Source organism: Colobus angolensis, unplaced genomic scaffold (genome assembly GCF_000951035.1).
Source record: "Colobus angolensis palliatus isolate OR3802 unplaced genomic scaffold, Cang.pa_1.0 Scaffold8, whole genome shotgun sequence".
In the NCBI taxonomy this organism is placed as follows: Eukaryota; Metazoa; Chordata; class Mammalia; order Primates; family Cercopithecidae; genus Colobus; species Colobus angolensis.
This window is the reverse complement of record NW_012121820.1, coordinates 6,275,475-6,296,099: the sequence shown is the minus strand read 5'-3', so window position 1 is coordinate 6,296,099 and position 20,625 is coordinate 6,275,475. Positions and strand designations below refer to the sequence as shown.

Sequence of the window (20,625 nt, the reverse complement as noted above, 5' to 3'; positions counted from 1 at the left end):
ACACTGGGGGCCAGAAAAGTCTTTGTTGTGGGAGACGTCCTGTGCATTGCAGGGCAGGTAGAAGCATACCTGGCTAGATTCCAGTAACACTCTAACACTGTCACACACCTAAAATTAGGACAACCAAAAATGTCTCCAGACTTTGCCCAATGTCCCTTGGAGGGCAAAACTGTCCCTAGTTGAGAACCACTAATGTAGAGGGTCTGCTATCTGCCTAGGAAAATGGTTGCTTTGAATTTATTGTAGGGGTATGCGGGTGCTGAAGAGGAGATGGGGGAGGAGCAGCAGGAAGGGGAAGACAGGGCGGGCAATTCCTGTTGAAAGATAAACTATACATACCAAGCAAGCAGAACTATTTCCCTTTTTTCTTTCTTTTTTTTTCTTTTTCTTTTTTTCAGAACTGTTTCTAACCTCAGTGGGGTCTTCAAGGATGCTACTGTGGTTTTTGTAAGATAACACTAAGTCGTATTTTCAGTATCTGACTTCCTTTCAGTAAGTTAATAATAGGATAGGAAGAGTTGTTAAGAAGCTAGAAGAATCGGCCAGGCGCAGTGGCTCACGCCTGTAATCCCAGCACTTTCGGAAGCCAAGGCGGGTGGGTGGATCACCTCAGGTCCGGAGCTCGAGACCAGCCTGGCCAACATGGTGAAACCCTGTCTCTACTAAAACTACAGGTGGGCGCCTGTGGTCCCAGCTACTCATGAGGCTGAGGCAGGAAGAAGTGCTTGAACCCGGGAGGCAGAGGTTGTGGTGAGCCAAGATCGCACCATTGCACTCCAGCCTGGGCAACAGTACGAGACTCTGTCACAAAAAAAGAGAAGCTGGAAGAATCAAATGTAACTGCTCATCTCCCTAACCAGCAGCTCAAGTCCTCTCTGTCTGATGTTAGCCGAGGTACTGATCCTTCAGAATTAAGTTTCTCCTGGTGCTCCCCTCCCAATCCCACTACCCTCTGGCTGGGGCTGGGTGCCCCTAGGAGGATCCTGAGGACTGCCTGGCTGCTCCATACTCTTTTCAGAAGATTTTCTCTTTTCCTGAAGCAGCAGCAGTTGCTGAGAGCAGATGGCTGGTTAATCTCCTTATCAATCAGATATTTTCCTTATCTGCTGCTTGTAAGTGTTTTCTGCTCCGTAAAAATAATCTGATAACAAATATGGAACATTTTAAAAAGGGAAAGCAAATCATTTCTGAGTTATGATTTTTTTCCCCTACATGTATAGTATGTGTTACCCAGTCTGATAACTAGGGAAACAGGTTGCAACCTGTGTTATCATGGAATATTTGCAGGTTATTATGGGATACTGCAGGAGAGAAAATCTTCTTATTTCCCTACTCCTTCCACAGGCTGGCTAACAAGAAAATAGAAAAGGCCCTGTCTATTTGCTTCTGGAATACCTTCAATGATACCAGGAAACGGCAAACTTTTCCTATAATGGCTTCTATAAGGATAGTAAATACTTGAGGCTTTGCAGGCCATTAGGTCTCTATTGCGAATACTCAATTTGACCACCGTAGTGCAAAAGCACGCACAGATAGTACATAAATGGATGATTGTAGCTGTGTGCCAATAAAACTTTACAAACACAGGCTTCAGGCAGCACCTGGCCCACAGGCTGTAGCTGCAGACACCTGGTCTACATAAACCAGAGTATGGGTTCTCTGGCTGTGTGTGAACACAAGGTCCATGTGTGGAGTATGAGGACCATAGACTCCAGTTCCTACAGAGGCCACACAGGGACCATACCTGAGTGAAAAAAACCATAGCTTCAGCTCTCATTCTCCTACATCTGGTAAAAGCACGAATACTGTGAAGTATGTAAGAAAAAACCACCTAGCCCTGGAGTGTGAGGATGCACTGGCATTCAACCTTGAAGTGGGGAAGACAGCAGGGCTGGGCAGAGCTCAGACCCATCTTACAGAGGCAGCCCCCACTCAGCTCCAGTGATCCAGGAAGTTGGGCAGACACACACACTCCTAGTGTTGCCTGACCTTGGGGAGAAACTGGCAATCCCTGCACTCCCCTGAACTGTCTCAACTGTTAATACACTGTCTCAGCCAAACAAAAGACTTCTGTGGGCCTGTGCAGTGGTTCACGCCTGTAATCCCACCAATCTGGAAGAATGAAGTGGGAGAATAGCTTGAGCCCAGGAGTTTGAGACCAGCCTGAGCAACAAGACCCTGTATCTACAAAAAGTTAAAGAAAAAAACAAATTAGCCAGGCATGGTGGGGCACACCTGTAGACCCAGCTACTTGGGAGGCGGAGGTGGGAGGACTGCTTGAGCCCAGGAGGTCAAGGCTGTAGTGAGCCACAATGACACCACTGTACTCCAGAAGCCTGGGCAACAGAACAAAGCCCTGTCTCTTTTTTGTTTTTTTGTTTTTTTCCTGATACAGAGTCTCGCTCTATCAGCCAGGTTGGAGTGCAGTGGTGTGATATTGGTTCACTACAACCTCCGAGGTTCAAGCGATTCTCGTGTCTCAGCCTCCCGAGCAGCCAGGATTACAGGTGCGCACCACCACGCTTGGCTAATTTTTGTATTTTTAGTAGAGACGAGGTTTCACCATGTTATTCAGGCTGGTCTCAAACTCCTGGCCTCAGGTGATCCACCCACCTTAGCCTCTCAAAGTGCTGGGATTACAGGCGTGAGCCACCGAGCCTGGCCTTGCAAAGCCTTGTCTCTTTAAAAAAAAAAAAAGAAAAGAAAAGAAAGAAAAGAAAGACTTCTGTGAAATGTCCCACTTTTTAGGACAACGTGTGGGCCCAAGAAAATAAGTACTAGCCACTCATTCATGATATGTAGACACCCTGTATTCAGAGAAGGTGAAGAGGGGCCCCATCATTTCTTTGCTATATTTGATCAAAGACACACCTAAGGCCATTCTGTACAAATCTGCTGGCACGTTATCTCTCAATCCTTTAATGCAAGGGAAAAAAACAAAACACCTCCCAAAAGGACATTTGAACTCAAATGTGTCAGAACTAAAGAGCAGAGTGGTATTTATCTGTAAAGACCCTGACGTCATTTTGGGCAAGGTAGTTCTTGCCCCATATACTACAGGACATCCATTTAGCAACCTGACCCTCCTCCACAAAATGCCATGCATTCTCAAACGCATTCTCAAACCCTTCAAAGGGTGAAAACACTGGACCAAAGGTCTTTAGAAAATGCATGGTAAACCTTAGGATGCTTTTAAACCCTGAAAATAAAATGTGTTTTAAAGCTCTTCTTTAAACTTCTGGCTCGGTGCAGTGGTTCATGCCTGTAATCTCAACACTTTGGGAAGTTGAAGCAGGAGAATCACTTCAGCCCAGGAGTTCGAGACCAACCTGGACAAGAAAGTGAGACCCCATCTCTGTAACAAAATCAAAAAACCAACCCGCTGTGCCAACAGGTGCTCAAAGTCCCAGCTACTTGGGAGGCTGAAGGAAGAGAACTGCTTGAGCCGGGGAGGTCGAGGCTGCAGAGCCGGGGAAGTTGAGGTTGCAGCGAGCCGTGATCATGTCACTGCACTCCAGCCTGGGCAGCAGAGTGAGAACCTGTCTCAAAAAATAAAAATAAGCTTCCCTAAAATGAATTCCTAATATATGATAAATGGGTGGAATAGGGACCAAACTTAAAACGCATCCCATATTTCCACATGGTAATAAAACATTTCGACCAAAATGGAGATATATATGAATTGTCTTTTTTTTTCTTTTTTTTTTGAGACAGAGTCTCACTCTGTCGCCCAGGCTGCAGTGCAGTGACACAATCTCAGCTCACTGCAACCTCTGCCTTCCAGGTTCAAGGGATTCTCCTGCCTCAGCCTCCCAAGTAGCTGGGATTATAGTCCTGAGCCACCACGCCCAGCCTATTTGCTCTTTATGAGGTGCGAATGGCTTTCTTTCTAGAACAATGGAAAAAAGAAGAGAAACTAAAGTGAAGAAAGAGAGGAAGACAGTGGAGAATCTTCACATATGCCAAAGTCAAAAGAACGTGGACATGGAAAGAAATTCAGAGTGTGGCAAACAAGCAACCACAGGCCTGTGTCTAAAAGGGCAGGCTTGACTTAGCTCCAGCTATTGCTAGATTTTGCTGAGTGCTATGGTCTGAATGCTTGTGTGCCTCCCAAATTTCTGTGTTGACATTCTAACCCCAAGGTGATGGCATTAGAGAAGTGGGGCCTTGAGAGGTGATCAGGGCCCTGCCCTCATGAATGGGATTAGTGCCCTTATAAATTAGGGACCCCGGAACTTGGTCAGGCGCGGTAGCTCACGCCTGTAATCCCAGCACTTTGGGAGGCCGAGGTGGGTGGATTACCTGGGGTCAGGAGTTTGAGACCAGCAGGGCCAACATGGCGAAACCCCGTCTCTACTGAACATACAAAAAAAAAAAAAAAAATTAGTCAGGTGTGGTGGCGCATGCCTGTAATCCCAGCTACTCAGGAGGCTGAGGCAGGAGAATCGCTTGAACCCAGGAGGTGCAGGTTGCAGTGAGCTGAGATTGCGCCATTGTACTCCAGCCTGGGCAACGAGAGAGAAACTCCGTCTCAAAAAATAAATAAAGGAACCCCGGAGAGCCCAGGTACTCAGGAGGCTGAGGCAGGAGGATAACTTGAGTGTCCAACTTGAGCAATATAGCAAGACCCCATCTCTTAAAAGAGGGTAGGCCGGGCACAGTGGCTCATGCCTGAGGTCAGGAATTCAATACCAGCCTGGCCAGCATGGTGAAACCCTGTCTCTACTGAAAATACAAAAATTAGCTGGGCATGGTGGCAGGCGCCTGTAATCCCAGCTACGCAGAGGCTGAGACACAAGAATCGCTTGAACCTGGGAGGCAGAGGTTGCAGAAAGCCAAGATCGCGCCATTGCACTCCAACCTCAGCAACAAGAGTGAAAGTCTGCCTCAAATAAAAAAGTAAGGCCAGGCGCAGTGGCTCACGCCTGTAATTTCATCACTTTGGGAGGCTAAGGCAGGTGGATCACAAGGTCAGGAGTTCGAGAGCAGCCTGGCCAAGATGGAGAAACCCCATCTCTACTAAAAATAAAAAATTTAACTGGGTGCAGTGGCAGATGCCTATAATCCCAGCTATTCAGGAGGCTGAGAGAGGAGAATTGCTTGAACCTGGGAGGTGGAGGCTGCAGTGAGCCGAGATCACACCACTGCACTCCAGCCTGGGTGACAGAACAAGACTTCATCTCAAAAAAAAAAAAATTGAAAAACTCAGTTCCTCAGTCACTTGCCATTTTCAAGTACTGAAGAGCCACATGTGACCTATGGCTACCATCTTGGACGTGAGGTTTTTTTTGTTTGTTTGTTTGAGATGGAGTCTCGCTCTGTCGCCCAGGCTCGAGTGCAGTGGCGCCATCTCAGCTCACTGCAAGCTCCACCGCCCGGGTTCAAGCAATTTACAGGTGTGCGCTACCACGCCTGGCTAATTTTTTGTATTTTTAGTAGGGACAGGGTTCTTGCCACATTGGCCAGACTGGTCTCGAACTCCTGACCTCAGGCTATCCATTCGCCTCGGCCTCCCAAAGTGCTGGGATTACAGGCATGAGCCACCGCGCCCGGTGGACATGAGCATTTTTACAGGAATTGTTTATTTCATATATAGATTGTATGATTATTCTACTTAGCAGAGAAGCTGACTTTATGTTTCATTTTTAATATTGCTATTTATGGCATTTAGCTCAATGTTCACAACCCTATGAAATTCATGGTAGTAGTAGTATCATTATCCCCATTTCAGTAGATGAGAAAACTAGGCACAAAAGAGGTTAACTTGCCCACAGCCACACAGCAAAAGCAGGGCTGGCATTTCACTATGTAATTTTGAGAGTGAAAATAGATTCATGCTCAGAAACACACACCTCTCACAGGCCTGGGTATTTAACCGTTGCTACGTCTCCTTCCATGGAAGCAACAATCTTGTTTAATTCAACTTTCCATCCCCAGGGCCCACTCCTCTACTCAATAATGCACAAAATGGATGAATGCATCCCTAGGAATCACTGCTAAAGAACAAGTGGCATCAGAACCAATGGGACACTGTTTCCTTCAGTGCTATGAGATCTGACTTCATAGTCCAGGGGGATAGATACAATCCACCAGTAAGTCCACTAAAATGCCTCTCCATTTTTGTAATCGGAAGAGTATCTAGCCTGCCCCAGAGAATTCTAAAGCCAGAAGATCCAAACAGTGAACGGATTTTTCCTATCTAGCTGACTGGTGCTAGCTGCCAAGGGAGGGTAGGTTCTGGAAAGAATCCCGTGGGCTTCCATGAAAACGAAGTGTGACCAATTACCTAAGTCTGCCCCTGGCAATGCCTCTTAACAGAGACCTAAACCCTTCTTCTTCTTTTTTTTTTTTTTTTTCCTGAGATGGAGTCTCGCTCTGTCACCAGGCTGGAGTGCAGTGGCACGATCTCGGCTCACTGCAACCTCCATCTCCCAGGTTCAAGCAATTCTCCTGCTTCAGCCTCCTGAGTAGCTGGGACTACAGGCGTATGCAACCACACCCAGCTAATTTTTTTGTATTTTTAGTACAGACGGGGTTTCACCATGTTGGCTAGGATGGTCTCCATCTCTTGACCTCGTGATCCACCCACCTCAGCCTCCCAAAGTGCTGGGGTTACAGGCATGAGTCAGCACGCCCGGCCTCTAAACCCTTCATTTTACAGATGAGAAAACTGAGGCCAGAAGGGAACTTGCCTCAGCCAAGCAACCACTTCCAGATACAGCTGAGAACTAGTCCTATGGACATGGCCCAGGAGGAGAAAACTCCTCAGGCTACAAGGGAAAAACAGTCCTAAAAGCATGAAAAAAAAAAAAACCTAATACAAGGAAATGCCCCAAACCCTAAAGAATTATATACCCTCATCTCAGCTGGGTCCCTGCTCTGTCCCCGAAACAGATCTGAAAACCCACTGGAAATTTCTACACAGGCCCATTTTGAGCCACCTTTTTTTATCCAAGGCAAATGACAGCCAGTGCAAGGCAGTTAGCTCAATGCCAAGAAAGCTGGAGTTTACAAGGACCCAGAGAGGTTCAGCGCTACTGGCTGGCCTCTGTCCCGGCAGTGAGGACGTGGTTCCAGGCAGCTGCTTTACCTGCTCCTTATTGTTACTGTTCAGTAAGCCAGGTTTCTTTTTCTTTTTAATGGGGCTTGTTGATGTGTCCTGCGGCGAGTGGCCATTGGAAGAATGTGGAGGGCTGGGGAACTTTCTTTTCTGGGCTGTTCTCTCTGCAGAGCCAGGATCTGAAAGAGATACAGGACCACACGTTTTAAAGCAGTCAGGGAGGCCTGGGTCCCACAGGGAGGAGGTGTGGAGGAACAGAGTGTGGGAACAGAGTGCATTCTGTCCCCCAACTCCCAAAGCCACTTCAGTGTTCCTTCTCCCAGAATATACGTGCCCCCTTCTTGGCCATCTGCCTCAACAGTCAGACAAGTATTTCTTCGACCTATATAACATTTTTGTAAAATCTTAATTTGTGGCCAAGATGCAAAAATCAGGAAACTTCATGTAATAACACCTAGATTTTTCACTTTTCTTAAAAAAACAGATTAGGAGAGCCAGGCACGGTGGCTCACACCTGTAATCACAGCACTTTGGAAGGCCAAAGTGGGCAGATTACAAGGTCAAGAGTTCAAGACCAGCCTGGCCAACAGGATGAAACCCCAACTCTACTAAGAGTACAAAAATTAGCCGGGTGTGGTGGCACATGCCTTTAATCCCAGCTACTCTGGAGGCTGAGGCAGGAGAACTGCTTGAACCCGGGAGGCTGAGGTTTCAGTGAGCCAAGATTGCACCACTGCACTCCAGCCTGGGCAACAGGGCAAGCCTCCGACTCGAAAAAAAAAAACAAACAGATTAGGACCTGCAGGCCCCCAAAGCACCAGATACAGCTGAGTAACAGCTACCCCACTTTTAGATGGAAACATGCGCAATTGCCACTCTTCCCCACTATATCCCTGCTGATGAGACCAAGGCCAACCTGCCAAGAGTCACACAGGCACCAGTGTTGTTCTTACCCCAGATAAACATGACTTCTCCATGCCCACGCCTGATTGCAAAAACAGGAAACCAAAGAAGATAGATCAGGAAGGCTACATACTTCAAGGAAATGAAGGCACACATTCTCCTTTGTGGAAAACAACATCATTTATTCGTGTTTAATAGGCTATGTACTGTAACTGTGTGAAAAGAACACACCCCACCCACTGGGAAGTTTCCATGGCCCCACCGCCACTGGGCCTTGTGTTTGAGACCCTCCTCCAAAAAGATCAATACAAATTACATCCTTGTGGATTCTCACCTGGAAAATGCCAGCCCCACTCTTGTTCATGCACCCCTTGTTTTCATCTTTCAGCATTTCATTTAAACACATGTACACTTCAGTCAGGCACAGTGGCTCACACCTGTAAACCCCAGCACCTTCGGAGGCCGAGGCAGGCGGATCATCTGAGGTCACAAGATCAAGACCGGCCTGGCCAACATGGTAAAACCATGGTAATGAGATCAAGACCAGCTGGGCCAACATGGTAAAACCAGTCCTCTGTTTGCAGATGTTTGTTTCAAGTGCTTTGGGTACAGCCCACAGTGCAGTCATCTTGCCTTTGCTCCTTTTCCACTGTATTTGTAGAATGTGTTTCTAGATGAGACTGTTGGATCAAAGGCCAAGTGGAGAAAAAGTTTTCACAAACAATGGCGGGAGGTCACAAGATCAAGACCAGCCTAGCCAACATGGTAAAACCCCGTCTCTACTAAAAATACAAAAAAAATTAGCTGGGTGTGGTGGCAAACGCATGTAATCCCAGGTACTTGGGAGACTGAGGCAGGAGAATCGCTTGAACTCGGGAGGCAGAGGTTGCAATGAGCTGAGATCATGTCATTGCACTCAAGCCTGGGCAACAAAAGTGAGACTCTGTCTCAAAAATGATAAAAAAAAATACTTAACACATGTACACTTCTACTACTATCCACTCAATCTTCACCTCCAAGGACTTGAATCCACTCCATGCCGCATGGTGGTCTTGGTAACTTAGGGACGACATAATGACACAGCCTGGTGCAACTGATATCCTGAGGAACAAAAGCTACAAATACCACAAGAGGGGTGAGCTGTGCCAAGACCATAGGAGGATGGGGTGGGATGGGACGTGAAATCCAGAAAGATGTCAATTACCAAAGATGCTCCTGCCCCAGTTTTACCACTCAGCATGTAGGCTGCATGGTGCATCTGTCTCCCTGCCTGCAGGAGAGTCACTGACAGCATCCAATGTGGTTCACGCAAGGCCTCCTAGTGGTTGATTTTGGTGAAAAGGCAAAGCATCTTCCAGTAGATTCACAAAGGAAGACAACGAACTCTTTCCCAAAACCCAGTCCACGAGATGGAACTCTCCAGCCTCACCGTGAAAGCTTCTGGACAATCCTGAACAAATATTCAGGGTGCTGTGTGGAGACCCAGTCATGAGTAGAAATTAAATGCTAACAACAGGTACCTTGAGGGTGAACAGACCCGAGAGTCCAGAGATCAAACCACAGACATCAAAAGGGAGGCCCAGAGAGCCCAAAGCACTGGACCAAAGGCACACAGCAGCTAGTTAGTGGGAAAACTCACAAAAAGAGACACAGAGGTCAGCCTAGCCAACATGGTGAAAGCCCGTACTGAAAATACAAAAATTAGCAAGGCGTGGTAGCGCATGCCCATAATCCCAGCTACTTGGGAGGCCAGGGCAGGATAATCACTTGAACCCTGGAGTCAGAGGTTGCTGTGAGCCAAGATCACGTGGCTGCACTCCAGTCTGGGCAACAGAGCGAGTCTCCATCTCAAAAAAAAAAAAAGAGAGAGAGAGAGAGAGGTGCAGCCCGGGGTGAGCACATTCCCCCAGAGAAACCTCCTCTCCCTCCCACATGGGTCCTCACCCGACTTCCACCACTGTTCCTGAAAACTTTTTCTCCACTTGGCCTTTGACCCAACAATCTCCTCTAGAAACACATTCTACAAAACAGTAGAAAAGGAGCAAAGGCAAGATGACTGCACTGCAGCACTGTGGGCTATACCCAAAGCACCTGAAACAAACATCTGCAAACAGAGGACTGCTCTAAGAATAGATTACAGTTACATGGTCAGACACGGCGCTCACACCTGTAATCCCAGCACTTTGGGAGGCCGAGGAGGAAGGACTGCTTGAGCCCAGGAGTTCGAGGGTATTATGAACTATGATCATGTAGGAACACTCCAGCCTGGGTGAAAAAGAGAGACGCTGTCTCTGAAAAAAAATTTTTTTAATTAAAAAAATGTAAAACTTATTTAAAAAGATTAAAAAACACCTGGGCAACGTGGTGAAACCCCGTATCTACAAAAAATATAAAAATTAGGCTGGGGGCAGTGGCTCACACCTGTAATCCCAGCACTTTGGAAGGTTGAGGCAAGCGAATCACCTGAGGTCAGGAGTTCGAGACCAGACTGGCCAACATGGTGACACCCCATCTCTATTAAAAATACAAAAAACTAGCTGAGTGTGGTGGCACTTGCCTGTAGTCCCAGTTACTTGGGAGGCTGAGGCAGGAGAATCGACTGAGCCCAGGAGGCAGAGGTTTCAGTGAGCCGAGATTGCTCGAATGCACTCCAGTCTGGGGGACAGAGCGAGACTCCGTCTCAAAAAAATAAATAATAAATAAAGTGTATCTAGCACCATTAATGGACCAATATTCCTCCCCAAAAAAGATTTAATATACACATCAATGTTTGCAAAAACCTAGAATATTCCTGGATGAACACAAAACTACAACAAAGCTCGACTTGGGGACTACTAGTTGCCTTGGGAGGACTGCCAGCAGGGAGTCCAGGGAAGGATGATTTTTCACTTTATACCCTTGTGTACTGTATTTATCATGTGCCTGGATAACGTTAGGAAAATAAAGAAGATTGGTCAGGCGCTGTGGCTCACGCCTGTAATCCCAGCACCTTGGGAGGCTCAGGCAAGCAGATCGCTTGAGGTCAGGAGTTCGAGATCAGACTGGCCAAGATGGTGAAACCCTGTCTCTACTAAAAATACAAAAATCAGCCAGGTGTGGTGGTGCACGACTGTAGTCCCAACTACTGGGGAGGCTGAAGCGGGAGAATCACTTGAAGCCAGGAGGCAGAGATTGCAGTGAGCTGAGAGTACACCACTGCACTCCAGCCTGGGCGAAAGAGAGAGACTCTGTCTTTAAAAACAAAACAAAACAAAAAGAATGCAAATTCTCAGGCCCCACCCCAGATCTACAGAATCAGAAACTCTGGGGTAGGGCCCAGCAATCTGTGTTTTAACAAGTCCTCTCAAAAACTGGGAGGTACACTAGTTTGAGAAATGCTAGAGTATGTGTATGTGTTTAGGAGACGGGGTCTGAGTTCTCAACTCTACACAATCCTGTTCCACACTGGCAAGCCAGAGCCAATGGCCTCTACCTTCCAGACACTATGTGAGGGGTTGGTTCAGGACTCAGGGAACAGAGGTCAAGCAAGGGGGCCAGGCTGGAGAATAAGGCTAAATAGGAAACAACCCCAGGCAAGTCTCCACCTCTCAGGGCCTCAGGGCCTCACCTGCAAAATGGGAAGAGAGGGGGAGAAAGGGACTAGACTGGAAGTTCTCATTTAAAGACCAGACAGTGCTCCAGGGACCCTTGAACAGGCCATCATTGTTTACAGGAGTGCAATTTCTAGGTACATGGAGCCATAGCTTAACTTCACCTTTGCAAAGGTGTCCTCAGCTCCAATGAATAAAAACTTCAGGGCCCCCAGAGGATGTTAAAGTCCCTCTTGAACATTAAAATTATTTAATTTAATGAGAAAGAGGAAAAAAATCACTAGAAATTAATATACTTGTAAGCGATTTAGAGTTGGCAAGGGAATATCACCCAAGCCCACCAGGAAACAAAGGGGGAAACTGAGTTTCTGCTCAGCAAGAGGTAGGGGGAGGTGGGTCCTAGCCCAAGGATGCCCACATCTGAGAGTTTTCCAAACCTTCTAGCTTCGGCAAAACATAAAAACCCCAATTCTGTTCGCTGTTACAAACACACCAATTCCCCCTGGAGTTGATGAGAGTTCAGTGGCTGTATCCAAGGGGTCGAAATTTGATAGGTTCCAAACAACAGACACATCAGTCAACAGCAGGGGATTTCAATGAAGGCTCACAGGGAGAAGAATTAGGAAATGACTGCTGGATTCAGTATCCTTCAGAGGGATGAGACAGCAGGGTGGCATCATGACTTAACTGCCCCCCACTCCAGTGGGGGCTGGGCCTCTGGTGATGATGGACTGGTGGGTGTACGCCTGACTGTTAGCCATGGTAACCAGGCTCCATAAGGACCCTTTCCAGAAAGCTGAGTCAATTTTTTCTTCTTTAATGATTTAATTCTGACAAGATGTATTGCTCAGCGCATTTCATCTATAAACTTGGAACAATGACAAACAGCCACTGTCAACTGAATCACTGGTTCACCCTGGATCTGAAAGACGTTGCTGCTGCCTTCTGAGGGAATAGGACTTGTGACCCCACTGGGCTGGCTCACTCACAACCCTCTGCCTCCCACTCATCCCCTAACAAAAATGAGTGGTTCTGAATGAGTTAATGTGGGTGAGGGAGGAGTGCAGCCTTGTGGAGAGGACAGAGCAGTGACTCAGGAAAACAGCTTGGCATGGAGCAGAAAGCAGCAGAATTTTCCCCTCCTTGTGACATTTTGCTGAAATTGTAACAATATGGGAAGGTCTACTGGGTATTAAGAACCAGGCATGAGGCCGGGCACGGTGGCTCATGCCTCTAATTCCAGCACTTTGGGAGGCCAAGGTGGGCAGATCACGAGGTCAGGAGTTCGAAAACAGCCTGACCAACATGGTGAAACCCCATCTCTACTAAAAATACAAAAATTAACTGAGTGTGATGGTAGGCGCCTATAATCCCAGCTACTCAGGAGGCTGAGGCAGGAAAATTGCTTGAACTCAGGAGGCGGAGGTTGCAGTGAGTCAGGATCATGCCATTGCACTCCAGCCTGGACAACAGAACGAGACTTTGTCTCGAAAAAAAAAAAAAAAAAAAGGAACCAAGCATGTGAGGAGATCCTTCCCAAGCCTATGTCTTGTGATCCACCAGAAATCAGGAATCCTGGAGCTCAGCATTTCCTGGATGTCTTTGATTTAAGGGGCATCTTACCTCAAGATAACTCAGGCTTATAGCTTTCCTGAGCCAAGAGTATAACGAGCTAGGAGTTTCAGCCGGGCGTGGTGGCTCACACCTGCAATCCCAGCACTTTGGGAGGCCAGCAGACTGCCTGAGGTCAGGAGTTCAAGACCTGTCTGGCCAACATGGTGAAACCCTAGCTCTACTAAAAATACAAAAAAATTAGCCAGGCATGGTGGCACGCGCCTGTAATCCCAGCTACTTGGGAGGCTGAGGCAGGAAAATTGCTTGAACCAGGGAGGTAAAGGTTGCAGTCAGCCGAGATCTCACCACTGCACTCCAGCCTGGGCGACAGAGCAAGACTTGGTCTCAAAAAAAAAAAAAAAAAAAAAACAAAGAGAGCTAAGAGTTTCTTTGATTATATGCGATATTCTAGGCACTGTTCAAAATGCACTTCCTGTAGTTCCCACTAAGTCACTAGACTGAGATCACAAAACTACCAAGGAGCAGTGCTGGGATTTGAACCCAGGCAGTGGGACTCCAAGGGCCAGCTTCTAACCTCTGCACCATATGGCCTTGCCAGGAGGGCTTCATCCTCAGCTCTGTAGCAAGAGGACTCCCTAATTTAGGGTCTATGATTTAAGAGTACACTCTCATTTTGCCGTTTTTCCCCTGAACTGCAGATGGAGGTATGGGGGTGGGGAAGGTCCAACAAAGAGTTCCAGGAACTGGAAACTCATGTCATCCACTGATGACACCGTTCTCTCAAAGGCCGTCCCCGAAAAGCACATTCACCTCCCAATTTCCAAATGGCAGCATCAGTCCCTGAAATAGGCTAGGGGCTCCAGGGCCATCTTACCTCCCCTTTTCCAGCCTCCATCAAGGCTAGGCCTCCCCAGCAGGCCACGTCAGGTCCCCGCCCCCCACCCCACTCCTGCCCCCACATCCGGCGCCTGAGTCACAGCACATGCTGTTCTCCAGGGGCTAGGAAATGACACACCATTACAGGGAATTGTCTCCTCCCTCAAGGGAAAGGGCCACAGCTGAAAGGCTAGGAGCTTCTTGTGTTTTTGTGGGTGTTTAATTTCCTTAATGATGTCGACAGCAAGCCTGCTGGGGCCTGAACAGAAAGAGAACTTGGTCCACAGGCCCAGACAGGCATGACAGGCCACAGGAGTAGGGCAACCAACCATGTGCTTAGCTGTGTCCCGGGCAAACCAGGACCCGTAGGTCAAGGGCATATGCTCTGATGGGCCAGGCTGCAAACGACAGAGAGGCAGGATGCCACAGTGGTGGGGAATCAGCTCTCTGGTGTCGAAATGCATGCAGAACCTGACTGTGCTCTCCCGTGCAGTGTGACCTTAAAAAGGCACCTTACCTCTCTGTGCCTGTTCTTTAAGATGGAGATAATGGTACCTTGTAAAGTTATCGAATAAGTCAATGAGTTAATTCATGTAAAGCTCTTAGTATAATACCTGACAAATAGTAAGCACCCATTCAATGGTAACTAATGGGTAACTCTATTTTTTAACCAATCACTCTTCCTCCTTTTCTTGCTTCTCTTCGACCTCCTCCCTGACTACCACCCCTACTCCAAAAACACAGCTTGCTTTCTGAAAGAAGCATGTTAAATCAATTCCACAAGTTCAAAGCTATGGAAAATGCCAGCCTGTGTAGACTAGAGACCAGAATCAGCCCAGGACATGATTTCTGCATTTCAATCAGACTGAAAATGCCAGGTTTCCTCCAGGAACTGTGAAGGCAGGGTCAGAAGCCGAGGCCTGCTCTGCAACACTTTTCATAATCACCAGTCCTCTCCCCTTGGCCTACTTCAAACATGACCACACACTGCTGCTCTCCCAGAAGCAGCAAAGCAGAGCACGGTTAATCACTTCAAAGCGTTTCCCAAAGACACAGAGCAGGTACCCAAACAGGCCTCCCTTCCCCAGGAATCTTTGGGGCCCTCCCCAACCAGTAATTACATCATAAAGAGACAAAAGTCTGGAATTTCCTCCTGGCAGAGAACAGAAGTAAAAAATCAGGAGCAAAGGTTGGGGGGTGGGGCGGAGGCAAAATTGTCCTCACAGCAGAGAATGCCTAAGCCAGGAGGAACTTGTAAATGAAAACTGCTCGCATAAGCAAATGATTATTTCCTCCAACGCTGACCATCTCTTAGACCCACAGAAACTTGAGGACCGGTATGCACCCCAGCTGACTTGGCCCTGCCAGAGCTGCCGGGCTGAGCCTGCTCCTCCAAAGGACTGCACTGGCCTGAACTGTGCTTCTAAGGAATCTCTGCAAATCAACAGGAACTTCTTATCCAGAGCCGGGACAGGGAGGGCTGGAATGGAAATGAGGCCATGGAATGAAAGGTCACTCTCAACTTGGGGAAAATGGCATTTCACCAGGAACATCACGTACCTCGGAGGCAGAACATGCGAGGGGCAGGGAACGCCGAGAGGAGGCACTTACCTGCCATTGAGAAAGTGTGGCTGCTCAGAGGGCCTAGCCTCTCTTGTTCAAAAGAGAACAGAGGCTCACCCACAGCAGACATTCCTGCTTCCGGATCCTCAGCGGCCTCTCCCAGGGGGAGGAGGAAGAAGCAAAGAGAACAGGCTAAGAGTCACCACTTACCAGGCCAGCCCCAGTCTTGTACACATTAGGTCGCCTGGCAGGGCAAGGACACTGTCACCTCTTTGCAATCAGGCAGTCTGAAGCCCAGCGACTTGCCTTCATGTCCCCGGGCTTTCGCCTATAATTTATCACCCTCGACAGCAGCTCGGCTGAGCTGAAAGTCTTCGGTGCAGTGCACCGAAGAGCCATTTATTTCCTGGGATTGTGAATAAATACGAGGAACTGGAGTTGTTCTGCTGGCCGAGGTGACAATATCAGAAGGGAGCCTGGGGGGAGGGAAACAGCTGTGGTTTGCATTTTGAAGGTGTTTTTAATATTTTTAGTAATTGTTTCAGATTCTCTTTAGTTCTGATGCCCCTCTCCTAGAAATGAGAAAACCCATCTTTTATACTAGAGCTATAATCCTTTCCCACTACACACAGCCTCCTCCACCCTCTCTCAATAATGCAGAAGTGGTGATTAAAGGGCACATTCATATGTAAAAGGCGAACTTCCAAACTCGCCTGGCAGGACAGAAATTGCTTCAATCTACAGAAAAGAGGCTGATTTACAAATGAATTCAGTGTTTAGCCCTCAACAACTAGAGGCAATTGCAACCGCGGCCCTTTCTCCTCCCCAGCTGGGATGAGGCCCTCTGGAAAAACGACAACATCGCAACAGGAATTTCCTGGATCAAGAATGCCAAGTTCTTTCCAATTTTACTGAGGCAGGGCCTGACTCCCTATGAGAACGCACTGCTCACCACCCACCCCCTCAGCAGGCCCAGGCCCCAAAAGCTCCCTCCAACATGTGTACATGAGGCCCTTCAAACTCGACCAGAACACCACAAAGAATGTGGAGAAACCGGTTGCCTTTGGCCTTTACATTGTGGCTGGCTGAGGAGCTGGTTCTGGTGGCTGACACCCATTGGCACTATTTATCCAGCCCCTGCCTGGCTTGGGTTCTAGAAATCTCCGGTGATGGTGGCTTCCAAACTGCAACGGGGAATCGCAGCATCAGAGGGCAATTCAGAAACAAAAAGACAGTTCTGTGCTGGCGGCAGTTGAACCACAGAAGTGGGTTGGGAGAAGCAAAGGGAAATTAGCTTCAGAAAGGGGGCAGATGAAAGAAGAGACGCCACTGCTAACCAACCAAGGTCCCCACCTGCCCTGGGTGCTATCTCTAAAAGTCACCTAAAGAAGGGGGAAAATTCGGCCAGGCGCAGTGGCTCACGCCTGTAATCCCAGCACTTTGAGGGGCCGAAGTGGGCGGATCACAAGGTCAGGAGATCGAGACCATCCTGGCCAACACGTGAAACCCCATCTCTACTACAAATACAAAAATTAGCCAGGCGTGGTGGCAGGTGCCTGTAGTCCCAGCTACTTGGAAGGCTGAGACAGGAGAAAGGCGCGAACTCGGGAGGCGGAGCTTGCAGTGAGCCAAGTTCGCGACACTGCACTCCAGCCTAGGTGACAGAGTGAAACTCCATCTCAAAAAAATAAATAAATAAAAAATCAAGAGAAAGCAAGAGGAAGCAAAGAGTTCAGACCCAATATGTCACCCAAATTACCCAGGCCAACCATCACGTAAAGATGCTGCGGCTGTGCATGGTGGCTTACACCTGTAATCCTAACATGTCGGGAAGCCAAGGCGGGTGGATCACCTGATGTCAAGAGTTCGAGAATAGCCTGGCCAACATGACGAAATCCTGTCTCTATTAAAAATACAAAAATTGGCCGGGCGCGGTGGCTCAAGCCTGTAATCCCAGCACTTTGGGAGGCCAAGACGGGCGGATCATGAAGTCAGGAGATCGAGACCATCCTGGCTAACACGGCGAAACCCCATCTCTACTAAAAAATATAAAAACCTAGCAGAGCGAGGTGGCGAGCACCTGTAGTCCCAGCTACTCGGGAGGCTGAGGCAGGAGAATGGCGTAAACCTGGAAGGCGGAGCTTGCAGTGAGCTGATATCCGGCCACTACACTCCAGCCCGGGTGACAGAGCAAGACTCCGTCTCAAAAATAAATAAATAAATAAATAAAATAAAAATACAAAAATGAGCTGGGTGTGGTGGTGCACACCTGTGGTACCAGCTACTCCTACTGGGGAGGCTGAGGCAGGAAAATCGCTTGACCCCAGGAGGCTGAAGTGCAGTGAGCCGAGATTGCGCCACTGTACTCCAGCCTAGGCGACAGAGCGAGACGCCATCTCAAAAATAAATAAATAAATAAATAAATAAAGATAGATGCAACATCACTCAGATAGTAGTGGGATGATTCTAAGAACATGTCCTACTGTCTGCAGGGCTCATGGGTGCACAGAAGGACAGACGGGGTAGCCACTGCAACAGGGTTTTGTAGAAAAGCCAGACAGGAAGCAACACTGATGCCCATATGCGAAACATCATGATGCAGCCATAAAATGGAATGAAGACGGAATCCCGTCTGCATAGACGGGCATGGTCCAAAATCCAAGTGAAAGGAGACCAGAAATAGGACCAGGGTAAAAGTTTGGTCTCCGAGGCTTCTGGGTTTGCAGAGACATGGAGGAACAACCAGGAAACCCAGTAAACGCTGGACTCCTCTGAATTATTTCTGATCATGCTTACATATTTAACGAAGGTATTTATTAATGGCTTTGGGGAAACTGGGTGATAATGACAATATTTATGGAACACTCACTGCATCCTAGGCACCGCCCAGCCAGGGATCACGTCCGTATCCCTTGTACCCAGCATACAGCAGGAGCTCAGTACACACTCCCATTATCAAACAAACACTTTTACAGGGCTCAGGTGTTTAGAAGAGTGGAAAGCAGTAATCAGCACACCCAGGGGACATCTGGCAATGTCTGGGGATATTTTTGGTTGTCACAACTGGGCAGGAAGAGGAGTTGCGACAGGCATCTAGTGGGTAGAGGTGAGGGATACTGCCGAACATCCTACAATGCACAGGACAGCCCCAAGACAAAGAATGATCAGGCCCAAAGTCAACAGTGCCAAGGCTGAGAAATCCTGGTAGAAAGAAACTTCAGTGAGCTACCAGGCAGGTCTCACCTTGTGTAAACACACCACCCACAGAGGCGCATGTATTCTTTAAGAAGGAAAATGATTCCTAATGTTTCACCTGGTGGCCCTGACTTCAGACTTCAAAGAGAAGAAAACAATGGGACCAGCCAGTTAACAAATAGTCACTAGGCAACAACTAGACATCTGGGCTACCAGGAAAACTGTTCCAGGAAGGCCTCTGCCCTGATGGAAGGACAGCTAGAAATACAGTCGTGACAGCTACCATTTATTGAGCACTTATTATCTGGGAGGCATTGTTATAAATACAAATATCATTTTATTTAAAACTCGCCACACTTTTTTTTTTTTTTTGAAACAGAGTCTCACTCTGTCACCCAGGCTGGAGTGCAGTGGCACAATCTCGGCTCATTGCAACCTCAGTCTCCCAGGCTCAGGAGATTCTCCTGTCTCAGCCTCCCAAGTAGCTAGGACTACAGGCACAGGTCACCATGCCCGGCTAATTTTTGCATTTTTTGTAGAGACAGGGTCTCGCCATGTTGCCCAGACTGGTCTCAAACTCCAGGGCTCAAGCAATCCTTCTGCCTCAGCCTCCCAAAGTGCTGGGATTACAGGTGTGACCAACCCACCTAGCCCAGCCTCCCCATTTCACTGATAAGGTAACTAAACCCCAGAGAAAAACAGGCTCATGGTAAAGCGGCTATTAAGTACAGAATGATTGAGAAACTGATTACAGATGGACAAACCACTGAACAGGAAAAATATCAGGAGTCTGTGAATACACCTAGCAGGTGTGAGGGTAGACGGGGAAATATTCCTCTATTTCCTTTGCAGAAGGGTTTCATGTGGTTCACAGCTATTGTTTATTGAGAAGCTACAAACTGTCCCAAGAATCCCAAGAGGTTGGGATGGCATTTCTTTTTTTTTTTTCTTTTTTTCTTTTTTTTGGCAGAGTCTCGCTCTGTCTCCAGGCTGGAGTGCAGTGGAGCAATCTTGGCTCACTGTGACCTCTGCCTCCCGGCCTCAGTGTCCCAAGTAGCTGGGATTACAGGCGCACGCCACCATTCCTGTTTCACCATGTAGGCCAGGATGGTCTCTCTCTCCTGACCTCATGATTCACCTGCCTCGGCCTTCCAAAGTGCTGGGATTACAGGCATGAGCCACCACACCCAATCAGGATGGCATTTCTGTACCCATTTTATCGGTGAGGCTCAGAGAAAGTCATTTATGTGCTCCAAGGCAAGTAGATCGACGCAGCACACCCCACCTCCACCACTCCAAAGCCCTTCACTGTACAGGTCAACTGTCTCTCCTAGGCTTGTGAGTGCCACCTGGTAATTCTCCATCACAAAGGGCATGCTTGGCAATGGCCAATGTCAACACAGCATTGTCGTTCAGTGTGTGGGCTCTGGAGTCAGACTACTAAGTCTGAATCCAAGTGCTGGCACCTGCCAGCTGTGTGACCTTGGGCAAGTTTCTTAGCCTTTCTGTGACTCAGTCATTCAGTTGGAACTATTAGGCTCTTCCCAAAAGGATTGTGAGGATTAAATGAGATAATGCATACAAAGTGAAAGGCATCTGGCACATCAAAGCACCATACTTTATTACCATTATTCTCCTGGGGGAAAGGAGAGGCTAGGGCGCAGAAAAAAGCAATAACCGAGAAATTTCAAACTCATTTCCCCCAATTTTTTTTTTGGTGGGGGGAGACATGGTCTCAATCTGTCAGCCAGGCTGAAGTACAGTGGCACAATCATGGCTCACTGCAGCCTCGACCTCCCAGATTCAAGTGATCCTCCCACCTCAGCCTCCCAAGTAGCTAAGACCACAGGTATGCAATACCAC

At 47.9% G+C, this 20,625-nt stretch overlaps 2 protein-coding genes across 9 annotated transcripts in view; one reads left to right on the top strand and one right to left on the bottom strand.

Annotated features, from left to right (window-relative positions):
- Window positions 1–20,625, bottom strand: part of ZMYND8 (zinc finger, MYND-type containing 8) — a 163,406-nt gene that overhangs the window by 97,674 nt on the left and 45,107 nt on the right. For all 8 annotated transcript variants that reach the window (XM_011928843.1, XM_011928842.1, XM_011928846.1 and 5 more), the window contains one exon: window positions 7,091–7,239. In XM_011928843.1, the coding sequence (XP_011784233.1) occupies window positions 7,091–7,239 (149 nt within the window). The remainder of the gene's footprint in view (window positions 1–7,090; window positions 7,240–20,625) is intronic.
- Window positions 15,176–15,996, top strand: LOC105502391. The gene has a single exon (XM_011928850.1). The coding sequence runs from the start codon at window positions 15,286–15,288 to the stop codon at window positions 15,856–15,858; it is 573 nt and encodes a 190-aa protein (XP_011784240.1). The 5' UTR covers window positions 15,176–15,285; the 3' UTR covers window positions 15,859–15,996.